Below are 22066 nucleotides of genomic sequence, written 5' to 3' on the forward strand. Positions count from 1 at the left end.
TGGATCTTCTCAGCACAGGTAAGTCTGATGTGTTTTCATGAGAGCCTGTATGTGTATTTGTGTTAGATTGTTCTGGTGGTGAGTGCCAAGATTCAGTTGCGGCATTGTCATCGATTTGCTCTTCGATAGTCTCTTGTGTTTTCAGGAGGGAACGGCGGTTCCTCCTGAGAATCTGTCCTTCCTCAGTTCTAACAGTGTATGACCTTGGTCCTACTTCCTCAAGAACTGTAGCTTTCCTGTTCCATGCATCTGGATCCTCAATCCTGACAACATCATCCCTTGTCAATGGTTTCAGAGTTTTGGATGACTTGTCATAGTATGATTTCTGTTTCAGCTTTAACAGTTGAAGTCTCTGTCTGTTCCTTACCCTGCTTTTCTTTTGCACAGCAGGGTAGCATGGTACGCAACTTGCGACCCATTAGGAGTTCAGCAGGTGAAGAACCAGAGTCTAAAGATGAGGCTCGGTAGCTCAGCAGGGCGAGATAAGGATCAGACTTGCTTTCTGTCGCTTTCTTCAATAGCTGCTTGAGAACTTGAACACCTTTCTCTGCCTTACCATTTGACTGAGCATACAAAGGACTGGATGTGATGTGTTGAAAGTCATAATGTGCTGCAAACTGTTGCCACTCCTTACAGTTGAAACACGGACCATTGTCACTAATGGCAATCCTGGGAATTCCATGTCTGGCGAAGATGGATTTCACATGCATTATGACACTGCTTGCTGTGGTGCTTGAGAGCAGCGCCATCTCAGGATAGTTAGAATAGTAGTCAATCACTATTAGATAGTCTTTACCATTCAAATGAAAAAGGTCCATACCAACCTTTTGCCATGGTGCTGTTGGTATGTCAGCTACTATCATTGGTTCCTTTGCTTGTTTGTTTTGGTGTTTCTGACATGTCTCACATTTGCCTATCATGTTCTCAATGTCCTTATTTATGCCAGGCCAATAAACAGTGTCTCTTGCTCTCCTTTTGCATTTTTCAATTCCGAGGTGTCCCTCATGAATCCTTTTGAGCATGTCTTGACGTAGAGCCTGTGGAATGACTATTCTGTTCTGTTTTAGTAATAGTCCACTTGCGACACTCAATTCTGACCTTATGTGAAAATATTTTGGACAGGAACCTTTTGGCCAACCATGATGAATGTTCTCTATTACTGTTTGTAATACTGTGGGCTAGATTTTCAGTATAGACAGTTTTGGGGCGCTAACCTTAGCGCCCGCCCGAAGTTAGCGCCCGCCCCAAAGTAGCGCCCCGTTGCCGGAAATTCAGTGGCTTCGCCCTAAGAGGTTGGTGGAGCGCTAAAAGAGGCGTTCCACTACTATCTTTAGGCACTAAGCCGGCGGTGCAGAGCGCAGCGCCCGAGCTCGGGCGCAGCGCACGGCAGACACTCTGGTGCCAGTGAGCTCTTAAAGGGGAAGGGTGCATGTGTTTTTTGAGGATGAGGATGAGGAGGAGGAGGAGGAGGAGGAGGAGGAGGTGGAGGTGGAGGTGGTGGTGGAGGTGGTGGTGGTGGTGGTGGTGGTGGCCGGAAACATAAATACACCGTTCACAACAACACACTGGATCCTTCCACACAACACATGCAGACTGCCGTTTATAGTGCAGGAGGAGTGCCCTTTAATTTGCGCTCCCCAGGGTGTGTTGCGTTCCATTTAACAAACGCTCTGGACGCCAGCCGCAGAATGGGGCGGTCCGACTGAAGTTTGGATTCGGGGCGGCCAAAGGGCGTTGCACGAGGATGTGACGTCATTTTCTGCGCGCGCATCCGGGCGGCCGCTAAACTTTGCGCCGGCGCTAACGGGCAACTTAATTTGGGGCAGGGCGCAAACTGCGCTGCGCCCGGGCGCTACACGAAAAGCGCCCGAAAATCACTTCTCTTAAGGCGCTAACTGCTGGCGCAAGCAACTGAAAATCTAGCCCTGTATCTTTTACTGTTTCTTCTGCTATTTGCTTTGATTTTGTGTCTGACACGGGCAGCGCAGCAGTGACCATACTCACATGAACATCCACGTCTTCTTCAGTAGAGCTCACATGACTCATTGTGGGTGCTCGGGATAGTGCATCTGCTAACACTATGTATTTGCCTGGTGTGTAGATCAGTTCAAAGTCATATCTTTGCAGCTTCATCATGAGTCGTTGAATCCTTGGAGACATCTCATTCAGGTTTTTTTTAATGATGGCAACCAATGGGCTGTGGTCTGTCTCAACTGTGAAGGTGGGAAGTCCATATATGTAGCCATGAAACTTTTCTAGTCCAACTACCAAGCCTAGACATTCCTTTTCAATCTGGGCGTATCGACACTCAGAATCAGTCATAGACCTGGAGGCATAGGCAACAGGCTTCCAGTCTTCACCCTCTGCTTGTAGCAAGACCGCACCTAGGCCATCTTTTGATGCATCCGTTGACACTTTGATTCTTTTTGTTGGGTCAAAGAAGGTGAGTGCAGGTGTGGTTGTCAGCACTGTTTTGAGGTTTATCCACTCTTGTTCATGTCTTTCTGTCCATGCGAACTCATTTGTTTTACGTAGCAGGTCTCGCAGACAGGCTGTCTTGGCTGACAAGTTAGGAATGAACTTTCCAATGAAGTTTATCATCCCCATGATGCGTAGCACTCCTTTTTTGTCAGTGGGTCGGGGCATTTTGAGTATGGCGTTTACTTTTTCCATATCTGGCTCTATTCCTTTACCAGATAGATTATCTCCTAGGAAAGTAACTTCCTGGATGCCAAACTGACACTTGGCTTTGTTGAGCTTCAGTCCATTCCGGCGTATGCTCTGTAGCACTTTAGTCAGTCTCTCATTGTGTTCTTTCAGTGTGGAGCCCCAGATGATGATGTCATCAACATAGACCCGAACTCCTTCCAGACCTTCAATTATGTGTTCCATCACTCTATGAAAGATTTCAGGTGCAGATATTATCCTGAAAGGTATTCTGAGGAAACAATACCTGCCAAATGGTGTGTTGAAGCTACAGTATTTGATGCTCTCTTCATCCAGTTTTAGTTGCCAAAATCCTTGTGAGGCATCGAGCTTTGTAAAGTGTCTGGCACCTGACATTTCACTGGTGATTTCCTCTCGCTTGGGAATCTGGTAGTGTTCACGTTTTATGTTTGCATTTAAGTCCTTTGGATCCATGCATATTCTTAGATCATTGTTCTTTTTCTTTACACATACCATGGAGTTAACCCAGTCTGTTGGCTCTTCAACTTTCCTGATGACTCCTAGTGTGGTCATTCTGTCCAGTTCATTCTTGAGCCAGTCACGCAGGGGTGCTGGAACTCTTCGTGGAGCATGTACCACTGGCTGAGCATCCTCCTTTAGCTGGATCTTGTAAGTGAATGGTAGAACTCCAAATCCTTTGAACACACCCTGGAAATTATTCACTACAGAATCCACCGAGTCATCTGGTTTGCTTATGGCACAGTTTATACAGTAGACTCTCTTGACCAGTTCTAAGTCCTCACAAGCTTTGTCACCCAGTAGTGAATCAAGTCCTTCAGCCACAACAGAAAACATGAGATGATGCACTTTGTCTTTGACTGTCACTTTGAGTGTGCATACACCTAAGCTATCTATTTTCTGTCCATTATAGTCCTTCAGTAGTACTGACTTTTTCTGTATTTTGGGCTTTTCTTTCATATTTTTAATGTCACTCATACTGATTAAGTTTGCTTTTGCCCCAGTGTCTAGTTTCAATGTAACTAATGCTCCATTTCCCTGCAGTGGGATCATCCATTTGTCCTCTTTTATTGCATTAACTTTATGTTCAGCATTGTCCATATCTGAGGGCTGCACATTTTCTGTATCATTTTTGACATTGTCACATGACACCATTCCTACAAAAAATGTCTCACTTAAATCAGTGTCCTCAATCACATTAACTCGTTGCCCTTTCTTTGTTTTTACTTTTGAAAAGCATTGTTTGGCAAAGTGATTCTTTCCATTACACTTTGTGCACATTTTCCAAACGCTGGGCATTGTCTTAACTGGTGTTTGTAACCACAGCGTTTACAATTAAAAATTTCATCCTCCGATTGCTTTTCATTTCTGTTCTGCCCACGTTTCTTCCCCTTGTAGGACACAGCACCGACAGCAGCATTATCACTCATTACAATCGCATCATTATTGATTTCACTGAAAGTCTTTGCGTGCTTTCGAGCTAGCTCGCTGGCTTGGCATATTTTCACAGCAATTTCCAATGTTAGTTCGGTTTCTCTCAACAGACGTTCCCTGACTTTTTTTATCATGAATACCAAACACAATCTGGTCACGAATCATGGATGCTTTGAGCTCAGAGAAATTACATGCCTGTGCTTTCAGTTTCAGATCAGTTATAAAGCTATCAAAAGTCTCATTTTGCTGCTGTGTCCGAGAACAGAAGATGTACCTCTCATAGGTTTCATTCTTTTTGGGAGAACAATGTGTATCAAACTTCTTTAGCACATCGTCTAATTTTCCTCTGTTCTCCTCTGGATTAAATACAAATGTATTAAATACCTCTATCGCCTGTGGGCCTGCAACCGTGAGCAGCAACGCTATTTTCCTTGCATCTGGCTTCGTACCGTACCCGATGGCAGCAATGTTCAGTTCGAATTGTTGTTTAAAAGTCTGCCAATTGTAGTCGACATTTCCTGTGAGTTTCAAACGTTCTGGTGGCTTCAAATTCTCTATGTCATGTTGCACAATATTCAGCAGATCTTACCAATCCTGGTACCGTGTTATGTTCATTAATAACTAGTCATTTTTATTAAGAACAGTTAGCTTTTGCTAGACACTTTATTGAGCACATGTGGACTAGGTACAGTATCTGTAGAGGCATCCAGCTTGACTGCTGCCTTGTGGGTAGCGTAGTGCATCCTGGGTAGCCCACTCTTATATACATACAGCACCACCTAGTGTACCATTCCAGAAGGACAGGTTACTGATCATTACAACACCTGCATAAAGATCTTTTTGTGGTTGCATACCAGCTGCACATTGATGGAGTGGAAGCCTTTGCGGTTGATGAATACTCCTGGTTGTTCTGGGGGTGCCTAGATTGCCATGTGTGTGCAGTCGATGATGCTCTGCACCTGTGGGAAGCCAGCCAGAGCTGCAAACTCAAGTGCCTGCTCATTCTGACTGGCATCATCACAGGCAAAGGTCACATAATTGCAAACAAGGCATTTGTCTTATGCATTTGTGGGCTGCCGACTGGGAGATCCTGGATATGTCGGCGACAGAGCCCTGGAATTCAAAAAAGTAGAGGGCGGTGATGATTTTGACAGTCATTGGTAATGCGTGGCCACCAGGTCCAGCAGGGAGCAAGTTTTCTTCCACAAGGCTGCAGATGTCTGTACCACCTGATGTGACAATCTGAGCCTCCTGAGACACTGGTGTTCAGATATGTCAAAGAAACTCAACCTCTGCCTGTAGACCCTGTGTCACGGGTAGTTCCTCCTGCGAGCTGCACCTCTGCTGGTCCCCTCTCTGGTACTGCCCTCTGTGGTGTGCAGCTACAGATCTGGTGCTGGTGCTGTTGCTGGTCATGTTGCTCCTCATCTGAGGTCCAATCTAAAGCTGTATAAGTGGCACCTATCCTGATGTGATAGATTAAACCTCCAAAGTGTTGAAGAAACCTCCAAAGTGCAGAATGTCAACTACCAGCAAAAGTATTGTGAACAAACTCTTTCCCACAAGCAGGTAAGAAAGCAGCTGTGAGTACTGAGTATTTATTACCATCTTTCACTGAGATTGATTCAGCCCCCTCAATTGCCGCTGTGTATTCGCCTTGCTTTCACTGGCGAGTTTCAGGAAGCCATGGAAAACCTGTGGACCTGACGTTAATCTCAAAAATCTGTATAACTATCGCTCTGATTGAGCAATTAGTAACCCTCCTCTCCTGAGGGGGTTACTCGGATGCAGCCTATCGCGCTGGAGTGAAATCTGGAAGTCGGTGGGGTGGAGCTGGCTTCTCAACACGCTGTCAATTTCCCTAGTTTTGACCCCACATTGCACCCAAATCCATCCGCTCCACCACGTTAAAATTCACCCCAATGCTTCCGCAGATTAGTTATGAATTTAATTGCAAAATACTGCGGATGCTGGAAATCTGAAATAACAACAGAAAATGCTGGAAATACTCAGCAGGCCAGGCAGCATCCGTGGAGAGAGAAACAGAGTTAACGTTTCAGGTCTGGGACCCTTCATCAGAACTGGAAAAAGCTGGCGATGTAACAGATATTAAGCAAGTGCAGAGACCGATTGTGCACTTTGCAGCCTGCCGGACTCAACATTGAGTTCAACAATTTCAGATAATTATCCCTGCCCCCATTTTTCATGCAGTATGATTTTTGCCATTCCCATTTGCAACATTTTATCTTTCCTGCCTCTTACAAAAGTACAGGATGTTCATTCTACTCCTTCCTCCCCTCCTAACCACCCCCCCCCCCCCCGTCTCTGTGAAGCTGTCAAACACTGACATTCTCTGTAGTTTGATGAGTTCTTGAATTCAAGACTCATCAAGCCTCTTTATTTAGCAGAAATTAGATGGTTGCTGCATTGGAGAATGCAGCGGCCATCTGTCATCTCTGCGAGACTCTCCGCATACCCAACTCTTGAAGCCTGCAGGAAGAAACAAAGGTAAGTAAACTTTTACTAACACTTTCCACTTACCTCACATACTCACCTCTCCACACTTGTACCCATCACTTACCTTCACAGTGCACTTTTGCACCCCTCCGACCCCCGCAGACCCACTACTCTCTTCGGTGACCCTGGCGGGGTTTGGTGCCTTCGGGAAGCCAGCACTTGTGTGGGTAAAATGGGGATAATCCTCTTATCTGCCTATTAACTACCTGTTAACAGACAGATAAGTGGCACTAATCCCCTTCCCGCCTCCAAGGAGACGGGACCCGGCGCGGGTCAGCTACCCGCCTCCTGGCAAGATGGCACGGAGGTGGGTTGGGCACCCGCCCCCAGATTCTGCCATTTTCCTGGCAGTCCCGCCTCCATACCCTCCTCCCCAGGGCTGGCAAGATCATGCCCGTAGAGTACAGAATCAAGGAGATATTGTTAAACTTGTACAAGACATTGGTTAAGCCACAGTTAGATTATTGTCTTATCATTTTAGCCACCATATTATAGAAGGGCACCTCCCATTTAAGAGCTGCTGGCTGCCTTTAAGTGGCATTATAGATGTCCGAAATCAGGCCCCCAAACCCGCCTTACGGGCGTGCCGCCAATGAGCAGCACGGATAGCGCTGGCTGCACACCTCACTCATGAATATTACGTGTTGCCTGAGTCTATTACAACAGTTGTGTGCAATGTCCACCCCACCCCCTGCGTGTCTGTTTCCGGGCGTGATTGGATGTCCAGGCCTTTTAACCTGCCATCTCTAATTATCGTTGGTGATACCAACGTTACTTGATGACCTGAGTCAGTAGATTGAGACATCCTGAATAAATCAATCGCCACCAAAAGAGGAAAAACTCCAAAATCACACCCAGAGTACAAATAAAGTCCATTGCGCTGTGTATGCACAAAATCACTACACACCTGTCCCAACCCTTCAACTTTTAATACACATGGATCACTGATCCCTTCCTGTCGGTCACTCTCTTCACAGTTGACTTCCTCAGGTGTGGCCCCAGCTTTGGGCAGTTCTGTAATTACCTTAAAACCCGAGAAAGGTCCGGAGATTGTTGTAGTTTTATCTTGCTCTGCGTCAGTCTCTGGACTTCTAATTGATGCGAATAAAGCTTTACTGCTTGACAAATCCAGACTGTGACGTCTTCCTGCATATTTCTATATTGAAAGATATGATTATTTTTAGCAATGCTGTATATATTTTTCTAATACTCTGAACTGCCTCCTACACTGAACAAGGCAGATCAGTGAGATCCAGGGCATATTTATGCATTGCGAAATAGGAAGCCAAGATTGCCATTTGATTTTCATGACTGCCAGCGCAAGTGATTTGCCTTTTACTGGGCAAGGAATGTTAACTGAGAACATATGAACATTTTATAAATCCTTTCATTAAGTTTCTTGAGAACAGTGAGAGGAGGTTTGTCTAATGGATAGAATGACCTGCTTGTTAACGTTGGACCTTTCATAGTTTTGGAGTTTTGTCCCTTGAGTGTTGAAGGTGGTTGATTGACTCGGGACATTTCTATCTACTTCTCTCAGGTTATTATCAGCTGCGCCATGTAAGTAACTAGGATGCCATCTGTCATACAGCAGTACAGGGGTCAAACGACTATAAAATGATCAGCTTTTAAATCATCAGTCTATTGATGCCAGTGAGGACCAAGACAGAAAAATGATTTTAGTTGGATCAAATAAAAACATAGAAAAAGCTGGTATTATTAACTATGCAGGGAAAAGTATATACTCAAGTTAGTTTAACTTAATTACGTTATAGGCAAGATGCTAAAGGTATTGTTACAGAACATCTAAAAAGAACAGAGGGAATCCCAGCATGGCTTTTGGTCTGCACCCCTGGGGTCACACCTGCCTTTCTTCCGGCACATTCCTGAGCCACGGCAACCCTTCTTCAACTGCCAGATTTTACATGCTATGTTGGTAATGGAGCTAACCACTCAGTACATACTGGACAGAATGGTCTCTATGCTCTGTGCGATGCCTTGGGACAAGTTATAGCCAATGTTCCCTCTAATATTTTTTGGGCCTCATGGCCCCTTTAACAGGCTGCGCAGCCCATTCAAACATCTGCGCATGTGTGGTTTTTGCATTTAACAGCCAGTGAGCCGGCTACGTGGGAGCACCAGAGAGCAGTCGCACAGCTTAAAGGGAACACTGGTTGGAGCTGGACTCCTCCATGCTAAGCGAAATTGTGCACAAGCTTGCTGGCAGGCAGGATGCCCAGTGCACTTAGCATTTCCTGGTAGATGCCCATCAGCCTTCTTTGGTAGCCTGGGCCCTCAAAATCAACACCCGAGTCCTCTTCAGCAGAAGTAATATGCGACCAGGCCCTCTGTGGAGCTGGCACCTGTGGCATCGTCTCCACCTGCCTAGCTTTTGGGTACTTGTGCCTGGTGAGCCATCACGTGTAGGCATCTCCTCTAAACCAACCTCCAAAATCCGTATGGTGCATGTACCTGAGCTGTTGCTTGCAAGGTTCAGATTGAGTGACGGTGCATCTTCCTGTGGGCTGGCTGCCTTCTTTCACTGACATAGGTGCTTCCATATTCTCCGAAGATGAAATGACGAGAGGGACAAGGGTTAGCTTGTGGTGTGAAGGGAAAGCAGAGAGAGAGAAGTGGGTGGTGAAATCTTCTGCAGCTAGTCATGCAGATTGTGTAGGGTGAGCTGGAAATTTGAAGGGACAAAGAGGATTAGGTGTGAGGAAACCCTGCATGACATCTCCTCCAGCCATGGCTTCAACTCTGCACCTGCCAATGATAGGCAGCTCACCTTCTTCAAGGGGGAAGAGGGTGTGCTGGTGAGCTCTACCTCCTCCAGTGCCAATTTGCAGTCTCGAGCTGTGCACCACCTCTTACACGATAGGAGTGTGTTGGTGAGAGTCTTATGAGTTTTTTGGAAAATGTGCCCATCCTGGTAGAAGAGCTCACAGTCTGTGTGTAAGATATAAGTTTTGGGTAAGTAAGGAACTATAGAACAGTTAGCTTAGCGTCGGTGGTAGGAAAGTTAATAAAATCTTTACTCAAAGATATATAGAAACACGTCTAGAAACCAAAAATATAATAAAGAATAGGGAAGATCATGCTTGACCAACTTTATTGAATTTTTTGAAGAAGTAACTGAAAGAGTAGACAAGGGTAAGACAGTAGATGTAATATACTTGGATTTCAAAAGGCCTTCTATAGATATGTACCTCATATCTGTACCAATCATGAGGTACATATCCCATTCCTAGCCTCATGATTGGTACAGATTGTTGGTAGGTGAGTAATTGTGGGTGGAGGTTATGCATTGAGTAGTGTGTGAGGCTAGTGCAGGCCATTCTGGCAGAGGCATGGCTGAGCCCCTTGGCCAGCAGCGGGGCAGAAAGGATACAAGATACTGGTATCCTCATACGTTATCCTGCTGGCATGCCCTTCTTGCTTTCCCACCCTCCCCTCACCACAACTTCACCCTTGTGCCTTCCTCATTTCACACACCCAAGAAATGCAGCCTGTCCAGCCAGTGGTTGGCTAAGAAGAGGGAGATGAGAGTGAAGAAGAAGAAGATTGATTCGACACTCCCAGCCACCAGCACCTCAAGGTTGACCAGCAAGGCCAAGTATCCCCCACTGAAAGTCAGCAGCTTTCCGCCAGTCATGATGCAGCCACTGGGGTAGCACTGCGTGACATCAGTAGGTTAGGCAAAGGCACACACAAGACAGTCATTAAGGGAATGCATTAGGGTGATGAGTTAATTTCTTGATGTCACATTAGATGGATAGATGTATAAAGTTGAATTGGAAAGTTTGCTTTGTGGTGGCTTTTATTTCAGCATTGTGGCCATGAGGAGGCTGGGATGGTCAATAACAGAGGGAAGGTAAGGTGTGGGACTAATGTTGAAAGGGGAATTGGGGTTGTGGTTACTGGGACCGCAGGCGGATGATTCAAGGCCTGGATATCCCGGCCAGAAAGGGGCTGTCTGGGTTGCATCCTTCCTTCTGCTTCCTCCTCTTCTGCTTCATCCTCAGCTTCTTCCTCTTCTGTGCCTTTCCCTTCTGTGTCTTCCTCTTCCTTCTGTGAGCAGATGCTGTAAATCTGAAATGACAACATAAAATGCTGGAAATACACAGCTGGTCAGGCAGCATCGCGACCTGAGACCTGAAATCTGTTTCTCTCTCCACGGATGCTGCCTGATCTGCTGAGTATTTGCAGCACTTTCTGTCTTCTCAGAGGCTTTCCTTTACAATCTGATGCAAGCATCCAGAAGCACTCCCTAAACACTTAAAAAACGTTTTTAATATCTATTGCAGCAAGCCACTACTTCAATAAAATCAAAAAAAACTCAGTCCAAAGGTTTAAATGCAAACTTACCTGAACGATGTATGTGTCCCTTTAAGAGGTGCAAATAATGCCCGTCATTCTGCTTGCACGCTAGGTTTATATAGCGTGCTTAGGACCCAGCGCTGAACTCAACGCTAGGGTTGAAGTTCGCAGTGGTGACGTTAAGTCGGCGTTGAATGTTGACTGATGTTACCATGCCGCAATTTGTTTTGCAAAGCGCTACTTAAGAATGCAGCACTACCAGGACTTCCAAAATGGAAGATGCCGCAAGACCTGCCACCAGTTGGTGGAAGAGCGGCAGCTGCCGCTTTCTTGATTTAACGCCGTGCTAACGGGTGGAGTTAAGGTAGGGAATTTCGCCCCTGATATATCTAGAGGGTAGGCATAGAAGATAGTCGCTAATAAATTCAATAAGGAATTCAGAAGAAATTACTTTACCCAGAGAGTGGATAGATTGTGGAACGAGCTACCACGTGGAGTAGTTGAGGAGAATAGCATAGATCCATTTAAGGCGAAGCTAGATATGTACATGAGGGAGAAAGGAAGAGAAGGACATGCTGATAGGATCAAATGAAATTGAGTGGGAGGAGGCCTGTGTGGAGCATAAACCAGTTGGGCCGAATGTCCTGTGAGTCTTGTGATTAGTCAGGCTGTAACGAGCAGTTGTGAGCAGAGAGTAAGAAACCCACATTCTTACCATAACATCTCTAGTGAGATCATTGAACCTCTTCCTGCATTGCAGCCAAATCCTGGGTGCTCGGCTCCTGCCATGCACATGCCCTGCAATTACTTCCCACTGACTGCGGTGATGATGCCTGGAGGGCTTCCAGACCCCTGGGTGGGAGAAGGCGATCTCCCTCCTCCCGTCCATTCCCTGCAGCAGCGCCTCCAAAGCACCATCGGAACATATCTGTGCCCTCTCAGTAATTACTTCAGCCATATCGCTCCTCCCAGAAGTGTTTCCCGGGAGTGCGCAGCCAGAATGCACCTCCCCTTTAAGAGGTGCTGGCTGCCTTTAAGTAGCGTCATAGATGTCCAAAATCCAGGCATTTTCGGATGTCCGGGCCTTTCAATCTGCCGTCTCCAATTATCGTTGGCGTTGCTTGATGGCTCGAGGCAGTAGATCGAGACATCCTAAATAAATCAACCTTCACCAAAAGACGAAAAACTCTGAAATCACACCCAGGGTACAAGTAAACTCCACTGTGTTGTGTATGTACAAAATCACTACAGACCTGTCCGACCCTTCAACTTTTAATATACAGGAAACTTTGGTTTATCCGGAGGTTGTATGGCCGGAAACCTCGATCTAACGGCAGAAATCAGCAGCTGTTTTGTTAGGTTTTTTTTTTTTTTTTTCTTCTCCTAGCGTTTTTTTAAACAGTCAGTCTCTGGAAAGCCTCTCTGAAGCTGTTGCTAAGCTACAGAGACGCTTCCAAGGTACGGGCCGACTGTTTACAAGCTGTTGCTAAGCAACAGTGTTTGTTGTCAGATACGGAGATGAAAACCTCCATATCCTTCAACATTAGCGCTGGTCTGTCCGGAAGTTTTCATCGATCGGCATCACGCTGGTCCCGGATATTGCGAAGTTTCCTGTACATGGATCACTGACCCCTTCCTGTCAGTAACACGCTTCATGGTTGATTTCATCAGTTGTGGCCCTAATTGTGGGCAGTTCTGTAATTACCTGAGAAGCTGCTAATGACATGGACTTTGCTGTAGTTTCATGTTCCTGTGCCTCAGTCTCTGGATTTACATTTGATGCTAATAAAGGGCTAATGTTTGACAATTCCAGACTTGCAGAATATTCCTGTGCAGAATGTTCCTGTTTTGAAAAATAGAAAGATATGATTATTTTTTAGCAATGCAGTCTATATTTTTCTAATACTCTGCACGGCCTCCTACACTGAACAAGGTAGACCAGTGAGATCCAGGGTATTTTATGCATTGCGAAATAGGAAGCCAAGATAACTACTGAGCCATTTGAATTCCATGACTGCCAGCACGAGTGATTCACCATCTACTGAGCAAGGAATGTTAAATAAACATATGAACCTTTTATAAATCCTTTCATTAGACTTCTTGAGAATGGTGAGAGGAGGTTCGTCTAATGAATAGCATGACCTGCTTGTTGATGTTGGAACCTTCATAATTTTGGAGTTTTGGGGGATAAATTTGGGTGTTTAACGCCTCCTGTTAGCGCCTCCGGGGGCGATAACGGGGCGCTAACAACTTACCACCCGGGCATGGTGAAAGAAGCGACTCCCGCTAAATTCACCTGGAGGTGTGCGGCAGTGGTAACCCTTAGCGCTATCAACTCCTGTGTCCGGAGATCGTGACATCATCACCCTGCGCATTGCCCCAGTAGTGCCCCGGACCCAAAATTCGGTTCTGCCCCCTGCACCATTGCCGGGCGACAACACCGACAGCTGCAGCAGGCATTGTTTGGGAGGCTGGATGCTTCGGGAACGTTGTTTAAAGGGGATGATGGTTGCGGGGGGGGGGGGGAGGAAATTTTTTCTCGTGAAGCTTAACGTTAGATTTTCATTATTTTCTATGGCCGCGATCGATCAGCCCTGCGCTCTGCTAGAGTGTTTGGGGCTGATCGTGGCGGTTTGCGGGTGCCGTTGGCGATGAGCTACCTCTTTTCATTGCAGAGCCTGCAGCAATGGCCCTTCCCTTTAAGGGAGGGAAGGAGCCTCCATTCCCGGCAGCGCTGCCCTCGACATTGGGCAGTGCTGCACTGCTACCGCCCCCCCTCCTGCCGGCTTTAGTGTTTCAAGGTAAGTGGTAGCGCTTGATTTGTCCACTTCCTTCTTGGAACGCGAACAGCCAATTTCTTGGAAGCTGTGAATCATTAGCACCTGCCGCTAATTTTTCAGGATTTCAAAATTTACCGCCCCAGATGGGGCGATACCGAATTTCTCCCCCATAGTCTCTTAAGCATTGAAGGTAGTTGATTCAATCAGGACATTTCTATCTACTTCATTCAAATTATTACCAGCTGCGTCATATAAGTAACTTCATGTAAGCAGCTTCTTCAACAGCACAAACGCACAACCTCTACCGCCTAGGACAAGGGCAGCAGGTGCAACACCACCTTCTGAGGGGAAATTCGGGATGGGCAATAAAGGCTGGCCTCCCCAGTGACGACTACATCCCAGGAACAAGTAAAAGAAACTTCTTCCTGCGTTGTAACCAAATCCTGGGTGCTCAGCTCCTGTCATGCACATGCCCTGCAATTACATCCCACTGACTGCGGTGATGATACCTGGAGGGTTTCCAGACCCCTGGGCGGGAGAAGGGGATCTCCCTCCTTCCGTCCACTGCCTGCACCAGGGCCTCTATAGCACTATCGGAACAGATCAGTGCCCTCTCAGTAGTTACTTCAGCCATATCTCTCCTCCCAAAAGTGTTTCCTGGGTGTGTGCAGCCAGAATGCACCTCCCCTTTAAGAGGTGCTGGCTGCCTATAAGTGACGTCATAGATGCCCAAAATCTGTCCCACCTCTCTCCTACTGGCGTGCAGCCAATGAGCTGGCTGCACACCTCACTTATTATAATATGATGTGCTGACTCAGTCATTTACAACAGTTGCGTGCAGTGCGTGCCCCACCCCTTGCGTGCCCGTTTTCAGGCATCTCTAAGTATCGTTCGTGAAACCAGCGTTGCTTGATGACCCAAGGCAGTAGATCGAGAGATGTGGAATAGATCAACCTTCACCAAAATAGGAAAAACTCTGAAATTACACCCAGGGTACAAATAAACTCCACTGCGTTGTGTATGCACAAAATCACTACAGACCTGTCCGACCCATCAACTTTTAATATACATGGATCACTGAGCCCTTCCTGACAGTAACACGCTTCATGGTTGATTTCATCAGTTGTGGCCCTAATCGTGGGCAGTTCTGTAATTACCTGAGAAGCTGCTAATGACGTGGACTTTGCTGTAGTTTCATGTTCCTGTGCCTCAGTCTCTGGACTTACATTTGATGCTAATAAAGGGCTAATGTTTGACAATTCCAGACCCTGACGTCTTGTAGAATATTTCTGTTTTGAAAAATAGAAAGATATGATTATTTTTAGCAATGCGGCCTGTATGTTTCTAATACTCTGCACCGCCTGCTACACTGAACAAGGCAGAGCAGTGAGATCCAGGGTATTTTATGCATTGCGAAATAGGAAGACAAGATAACTACTGAGCCATTTGAATTCCACGACTGCCAGCATGAATGATTCGCCATCTACTGAGCAAGGAATGTTAAATAAACATATGAACCTTTTATAAATCCATTCATTAGACTTCTTGAGAATGGTGAGAGGAGGTTTGTCTAATAAATAGAATGACCTGCTTGTTGATGTTGGAACTTTCATAATTTTGGAGTTTTGTCTCTTCAGCATTGAAGGTAATTGATTGACTCGGGACATTTCTATCTACTTCCTTCAGGTTATTACCAGCTGCGTCATGTAAGTAACTAGGATTCCATCTGTCATACAGAAGTATAGGGTTCAAGTGACTATATAACGATCAGCTTTGAGATCAACTGGCTATTGGTGCCAGTGAGGACCAGGTCTGAAAAGTATGATTTCAGTGGGAAAAAACTAAAAGAAGTTAAATGGTCCGTATTGTCGAGAGATTGCTGGGAGAAAGAAAACAGATAAAATTTTGGTATTATTAAATATGCAGGACGAAGTATGTACTCAAGTTAGCTTACCTTAAGTTAAAGGCAAGATGCTAAAGGTATTCTTAGAAAACATCTAAAAAGAACAGATCGATTCCTAGGATGGCTTCTGGTCCGCACCCCTGGGGTCTACCTGCCTTTCTTCCACCACATTCCTGGGGAATGGCAACCCTCTCCACTTTGCCAGATATTCCATACTGTGTTGTTAAGGGATCTAACCGCTCCATGCATATTGTTGGAGTTGGATTCCTCTATGTTTGTGCACAAGCTCACTGGCAGGCTGCCCAGTGCACCTAACATCTCCTGGTAGATGCCCATCAGCCACCTTTGGTATCCTGAACCGTCAAAGTCAGCACTCTTGAGTCCTCTGCAGCACAATTAGTATGCAACCTTGCCCTCCATTGAGCTGGCACCTGTGGCATCATATCCCACCTGCTTAGCTCCTGGGCACTTGAAAGAGAGGATCAAGGGTTAGCTTGTGGTATGAATGGAGAGCAGAGAGAGAGGGAGAAGTGGGTGGTGAAAGCGTCTGCAGCTGGTCATGCACAGTGTGTAGGGCGAGTTAGAAATCTGACGGAACAAAGAGGATTAGGCGTGAAGAAACCCAGCATAATGCCTCTTTCAGCGTTGCCAGTCGCCATGGCCTCGACTCAAATATAATAAAGAATAGAACGGATTTCAAAAGGGCAGGTCATACCCCACCAACTTTATTGAATTTTTTGAAGAAGTATCCCAAAGTGTAGACAATGGTAAGATAGTAAATGTTATATATTTGGATTTTCAAAAGGCCTTCAGTAAGGGACTGCATAATCGAATCATGACTAAGGTTAGAACATGTGGAATCAGGGGACAAGTAGTAGAATGCATAGCAAGCTGGCTACTAAACAGAAAACAGAGAGTAGCGGTTAAAGGTATTTACTCAGACTGGCGGCAGGTGGGAAGTGGTGTTCCACAGGGATCAGTGCTGGGAGTCTCGTGAGACCCCTGTTGTTCATCATTTACATAAACAATTTGGACGCGGGAATCGGAAGTACAATTTCAAAATTTGCAGCTGACATCAAATTGGGGGTGTAGTTAATACGGAGGACTGCAACAAAATACACAAAGACATTAATAAACTTGCAGAATGGGTGTGTAAATGGCAAAGTAATTTCAATATAGATTATTCTGAGGTGGTGCATTTTTGTAGGAGGAATAAGGAGACTAGAATTCCTTGGAAAGTAAGAGGATAAATGGGGTAGAGGAGCAAAGGGATCTAGGGGTACAAATTCACAAATCATTAAAAGTAGCAACGCAATTGAGCAAGGCTATAAAAAAATGCAAACAAAACACGGGTTAATTTCTAAAGGAATAGAACTGAAAAGCAGAGGCCTAGAAATTCGTCTCAGGTGGTGGCGCAAAACAGGCGGTATCGGATCGGCCACATGTTATACACCACCTGATATTCAATTCCATTGCGGTCAATGAAACTGAGTATAAGGCACTGTGGCTAATGGGCGGCCGATCCAATACCACCCGTTTTGTGCCTCCGGCTGAGACGAATTTCTAGGCCACAGAACCTTGGTTAGACCACAGTTCTGATCTCCGTATTACAAAAAAAGATATACAGGCACCGGAGAAGGTACAGAAAAGGCTAAACAAGGATAACACCAGAACTGAGGTTATAACTATCAGGAATGACAGAACAGGGTGGGGCTCTTTTCTCTAGAAAAGAAAAGGCCAAGGGGTGACCTGATAGAGGTTTTTAAAATTATGAAGTCGGTTTATAGGTTTGATGTAGAGACGATATATCCACTTGTTGGGGAAACCAAAGCTAGGGGAAAGGAATATAAGATAGTCACTAATAAAACCAATAAGGAATTCAGGAGAATGGTTAGAATATCGAACCAGCTACCACATGTAGTAGTTGAGGCAAATCGCATAGATGTATTTAAGGGGAAGCTAGATATGTACATGAGGAAGAAAGGAAGAGAAGGATTTGCTGTTAGGTTTAAATGAGGATGAGTGGGAGGAGGCCCTTGTGGGGCATTTACACCGGCATGAACCAATTGGGCAGAAAGTACGGAGTCTTGTGATTAGTAAGGCTGCAACTGGTAGATGTGAGTACAGAGTAAGGAAACCGTATTCTACCATAACATCTCTAGTGAGATCATTGAACATTTCCTGCATTGCAGCCAAATCCTGGGTGCTAGGCTCCTGCCATTCCCATACCCCGCAATTTCTTCCCACTGACAGAGAGCTTTCAGCCCCCTGGGCAGGAGGAAGATCTCCCTGCTCCTGTCCACTGCCTACACCAGGGCCTCTATAGCACCATTGGAACATATCAGTGCCCTCTTAGTAGTTATTTCAGCCATATCTCTCCTCCCAAAAGTGCTTCCCGGGTGTGTGCAGCCAGAATTCACCTCCTGTTGAAGAGTTGCTGGCTGGTCCTTAAGTGGCATCCATAAATCAATTCCCCGCCTTTACAGGGGTGTAGCCAATGAGCAGTGCAGGAAGTGCTGGCTGCACACCTCATGCATTATAATATTACGTGCTGCCTGAGTCTATTACAACAGGCGTGTGCACACACCCTATGTGCCCGTTTCTGGGCGTGATTGGATGTCCAGGCCTTTCAATCTGCTGTCTCTAATTGTCGTTGGTGCTAACATCATTGCTTGATGACCCGAGGCAGTAAATCAGGGCGTACCGAATAAATCAACCTTCACCAAAAGATGAAAAACTCCGAAATCACACCCAGAGAACAAATAAACTGCATTCGTGGATGCACAAAATCACTTCACACCTGTCCCGACCCTTCAACTTTTAATACACATCACTGACCCCTTCCTGCCGGTTTACTCTCTTCACGGTTGACTTCACCAGATATGGCCCCAGTTTTGATCAGTTCTGTAATTACCTTAGAACCCGTGACTGGGGTGGAGATTTTTCTAAATTGATCTTCCTCTCTGTCAGTCTCTGGGTTTAGAAATGATGCGAGTGAAGGGCTAATTCTTGCCAAATCCACACTTCGATACTTTGCTGAATATCTCTGTATTGAAAAATAGAAAGATATGATTATTGTTAGCAATGCTGCAAAAACGTTTCTAATACGCTGCACCGCCTTCTACACCGAACAAGTAAACCAGTGAGAACTAGGGTATATTTATGCATTGCGAATTAGGAAGACAAGATAACGACTGAGCTATGTGATTTTCACAATTGCCAGCGCTAGTGATTTGCCATTTACTGGGGAAGCAATTTTAACTGTGAACTTGAGAACCTTTTATAAATCCTTTCATTAGGTTTCCTGAGAACAAGAGGAGGTTTGTGTAATGGATAGAATGACCTGCCTGTTGATGTTGGGACCTTCATAGTTTGGGAGTTTTATCTCGCGTGTTGAGGGTAGGTAATTGACTTGGGACATTTCTATCTACTTCTCTTAAGTTATTACTGTAAAGTATGTGTCTATGCTTAATCCAATAATGAAGAGACAGCTTGGAAGATTCAACGTAGGTCTTTACTTAATACCAACAGGCGGGAACTGAGGGGAGATCAGTACCCACAGTACTATTTATACCCCTATGGCCAGGAGTGGTACTATGGTATCACTACGCCCTACAAAGTAGTGCCGCCCTGGCCATAGGTTTAAAGTAACATACATATTACATACACAACAATTACCAGCTGCGCCATGTAAGTAATTAGGATGCCATCTGACATACAGATGTACAGGGGCCAAGTGACTATAAAACAATCATCTTTGAGATCAACTGGCTATTGGTGCCAAAGAGGACCGGGACAGAAAAATATGATTTCAGGAGGATCAAACTGAAAGAAATAAAATGGTCTGTATTGCCGAGAGATAGCTGGGACAAAAGAACACAGAAAACGCTGATATTATTTAATATGCAGGGCACAGTATGTACTCAAATTAGTTTAACTTAAGTTACAAGCAAGGTGCTAAGGGGGTGCTTTTTCCCGGATACTTTAGGCGCTAAAGAGCATCCGATGAGACCTTGGTGGGGTCTTGAGCTGCAACGCTGGTTTAGCCCACATTCAGTGCAAGACGCCATCTTAGTGAAGGAGTTGAAGTGTGCACTAGGAACAGACACCTGGAGAATCATTAAGGGGCTGATTGCCAATTAAATTGCCTACTAGCCGCATTAAAGAGGCGGCATGGTATTTAGGTGGCAAGTGCTTGATCTAGCACTCTCTCCTAACAGTGAATAGCTGAATAGGAGTAAATAAGTCATTGCTGAGGATTTTGATCGCTACTTAATGGCATACTTAGCTTTCACTGTTCACTTGCTGCTGGAGGTTTGAAGAGGACTTTTGAAACACAGCGGGAGACTTTCTGGGACAGTTTGTCAAGGCTCACCGACACTCTGTTAACATTTATTCTGGAAGATCTCTGAGGACGTCACTTAAAAAGAGTATGTGCTGTACTACTCTACCTTATTGGACACCTTATAGGAATCACCAGGAGAAAGGGAATGCCTGGTCATGGCCATTTTGCTAGGGGACTCCTTAGTCTGCAGGAGGAATGAGAAGAGGATATGAGGCTAGTCAGAGCAGCACCAGCTGCTGCAGAAGAGAGGGATAGGAGGGTCAGGTGGACTCCTTCCCCCATGTGGGTACAGGACATCCCTCCTTCTCTGGACGTCCAGTGCTGCGTCCAAGGACCTGTGTGCCCTCTGCCTCAGTCCCTCAGGCATCCTGAAATGTGCCGTTGTATGTCAGCCAGCGCAAGCCACACCTTCAGGAAGTGGGTACGAGGATCCCACATATACTTCTCTACGAAATTTGCTTATAATCAGCACTTGAGTGCTAAACCTGCAGGTGTCTGTTTTAGTGCTTCCAGGCAAGTTCAAATTATGGTAATCAGCAATTAAGCCCAAAAGTGCGTGCTAAAACCAGACTTTCAAACAGTTATGTCTTAATAGCACAGCACCCACTTAGCAACTGTTTTCACACTTCCACCAAAATAACCCCAGAAAGTATTGTCAGAGAACATCTAAAAAGAACAAAGGGAATCCCAGGATGACTTCTGGTCTGCACTCCTGGGGTCTACCTGCCTTTCTTCCACAATATTCCCAGGCCATGGCATCCCTTCTCCACTTTGCCAGATTTGCCATGTTGTGTTGTGTAGGGGGTGGCGTGTGGTGGTTGCTGGCACGTACGCCCAGTCAGTTATGCCGCTGACTGTTTATGAGCGGATCGAATCGCTCCCACGCCCCTGGGTTCTAGACACTGGACTTAGGTACAGGCGGTGATACAGAAAAGACTCGAGTAGACAGGTGGTTTGGATGTAAGCAAAACTCACGATTTATTAAACAGAAAAATAACACAGTCGTATGAGAAGTTACCAGTGTATAAAATTACAGGCAAATACAAATAACTATACTTATACAGGGAATGGGGAACACACAGCACACATCGAGGGAAAACAACTATCTTAACAATCCCCTTATCCTTATCCCACCCCCTATACCTAACTAGATTAAGCTATGAGGGGCCAGAATTTATGCTCACCAATCAAAAGGGTCTGCTGGACTCAAAACAGCGGTGGGGTTTGGGGTTCGCTCTTGGTGCTCTCTGGAGCCTGCCATCGTCACGTGGTCTCCGGGTGCTGCAAGAGCATTGTCTAGGTTTGAGTACCCCAAAGTTAAAGTCTCTGCTTGGGTACTTTATCTTGCAGGGATGATGGTTCCTCTTCCTCGGCCGACAGTTTGAGTATATATAAAGATAGTCGCAGGTTGGCTGAGACTGAAGGCCCGATCATTCGAAGCTTGTCTTCAGTCGTCTCCTCAGTTCGTCTTCCTCAATTCGTCTCCTCAGTTGTCTTCCTCAGTTCGTCTTGCCTCCTTGCCTCATCGCGTCCCGCCTCGCCTGGCCTGGATTGTCTGTGCCCGCCCGATGTAGTGCCTGGGCGATTCCAGATGGAGTGGGGAAAGGCACGGGCAGAGGCCAGGGGGTAAGCGCGGGACAGGGAAAGAGCAGCAGCCACGAGGGCGAGGAGCAAGGAGAGGCCAGAGAGAAGAGAGAGATTGCTACCCGGGGCCTTCAATTATACTCCTTTTGAAAACCCTTATCTGCGCGCCAAATTAGGTTAGTTTTTTGTCTTAATCTTGGCGGGCTATTTTAAATAATGGTAGCAATCTATACTAACTGTTTTTAGATGGCCGGTAATCACATCTACTGGCCCGATAATTGACTTGTTTTGTTATGAATGCACCTTGATGGGCCTGTCCAGCCTCGATGGCTTCCTTAATCTGTTCCCGATTATTTATGCAAACTGCTTGATGGCCTTAACTATGGGCCTAACTGGGTTTAGATTTCTCTCCAATTTGATCTAATACATAATTCAAAGTCCTGTCTGGTTTTCAAAATGCAAAGTCTCTCTTCACAGAAACTGCAGCTTTGGTTTCGA

General features: G+C 45.7%; 1 protein-coding gene across 3 annotated transcripts in view; it reads right to left on the reverse strand.

Annotated features, from left to right (window-relative positions):
- The window catches only part of LOC147120008 (uncharacterized), a 143488-nt gene that overhangs the window by 53460 nt on the left and 67962 nt on the right, over window positions 1-22066 (reverse strand). For all 3 annotated transcript variants that reach the window (XM_085985498.1, XM_085985497.1, XM_085985496.1), the window contains exons 3-6: window positions 18554-18685; window positions 14894-15025; window positions 12662-12799; window positions 7661-7792 (exon numbers count right to left, since the gene is read on the reverse strand). In XM_085985498.1, coding sequence (XP_085841624.1) covers window positions 7661-7792; window positions 12662-12799; window positions 14894-15025; window positions 18554-18685 — 534 coding nt within the window. The remainder of the gene's footprint in view (window positions 1-7660; window positions 7793-12661; window positions 12800-14893; window positions 15026-18553; window positions 18686-22066) is intronic.

This window comes from Somniosus microcephalus, chromosome 4 (assembly GCF_052327205.1).
Source record: "Somniosus microcephalus isolate GS21.2 chromosome 4, FLI_Smic_1.0, whole genome shotgun sequence".
Classification (NCBI taxonomy): Eukaryota; Metazoa; Chordata; class Chondrichthyes; order Squaliformes; family Somniosidae; genus Somniosus; species Somniosus microcephalus.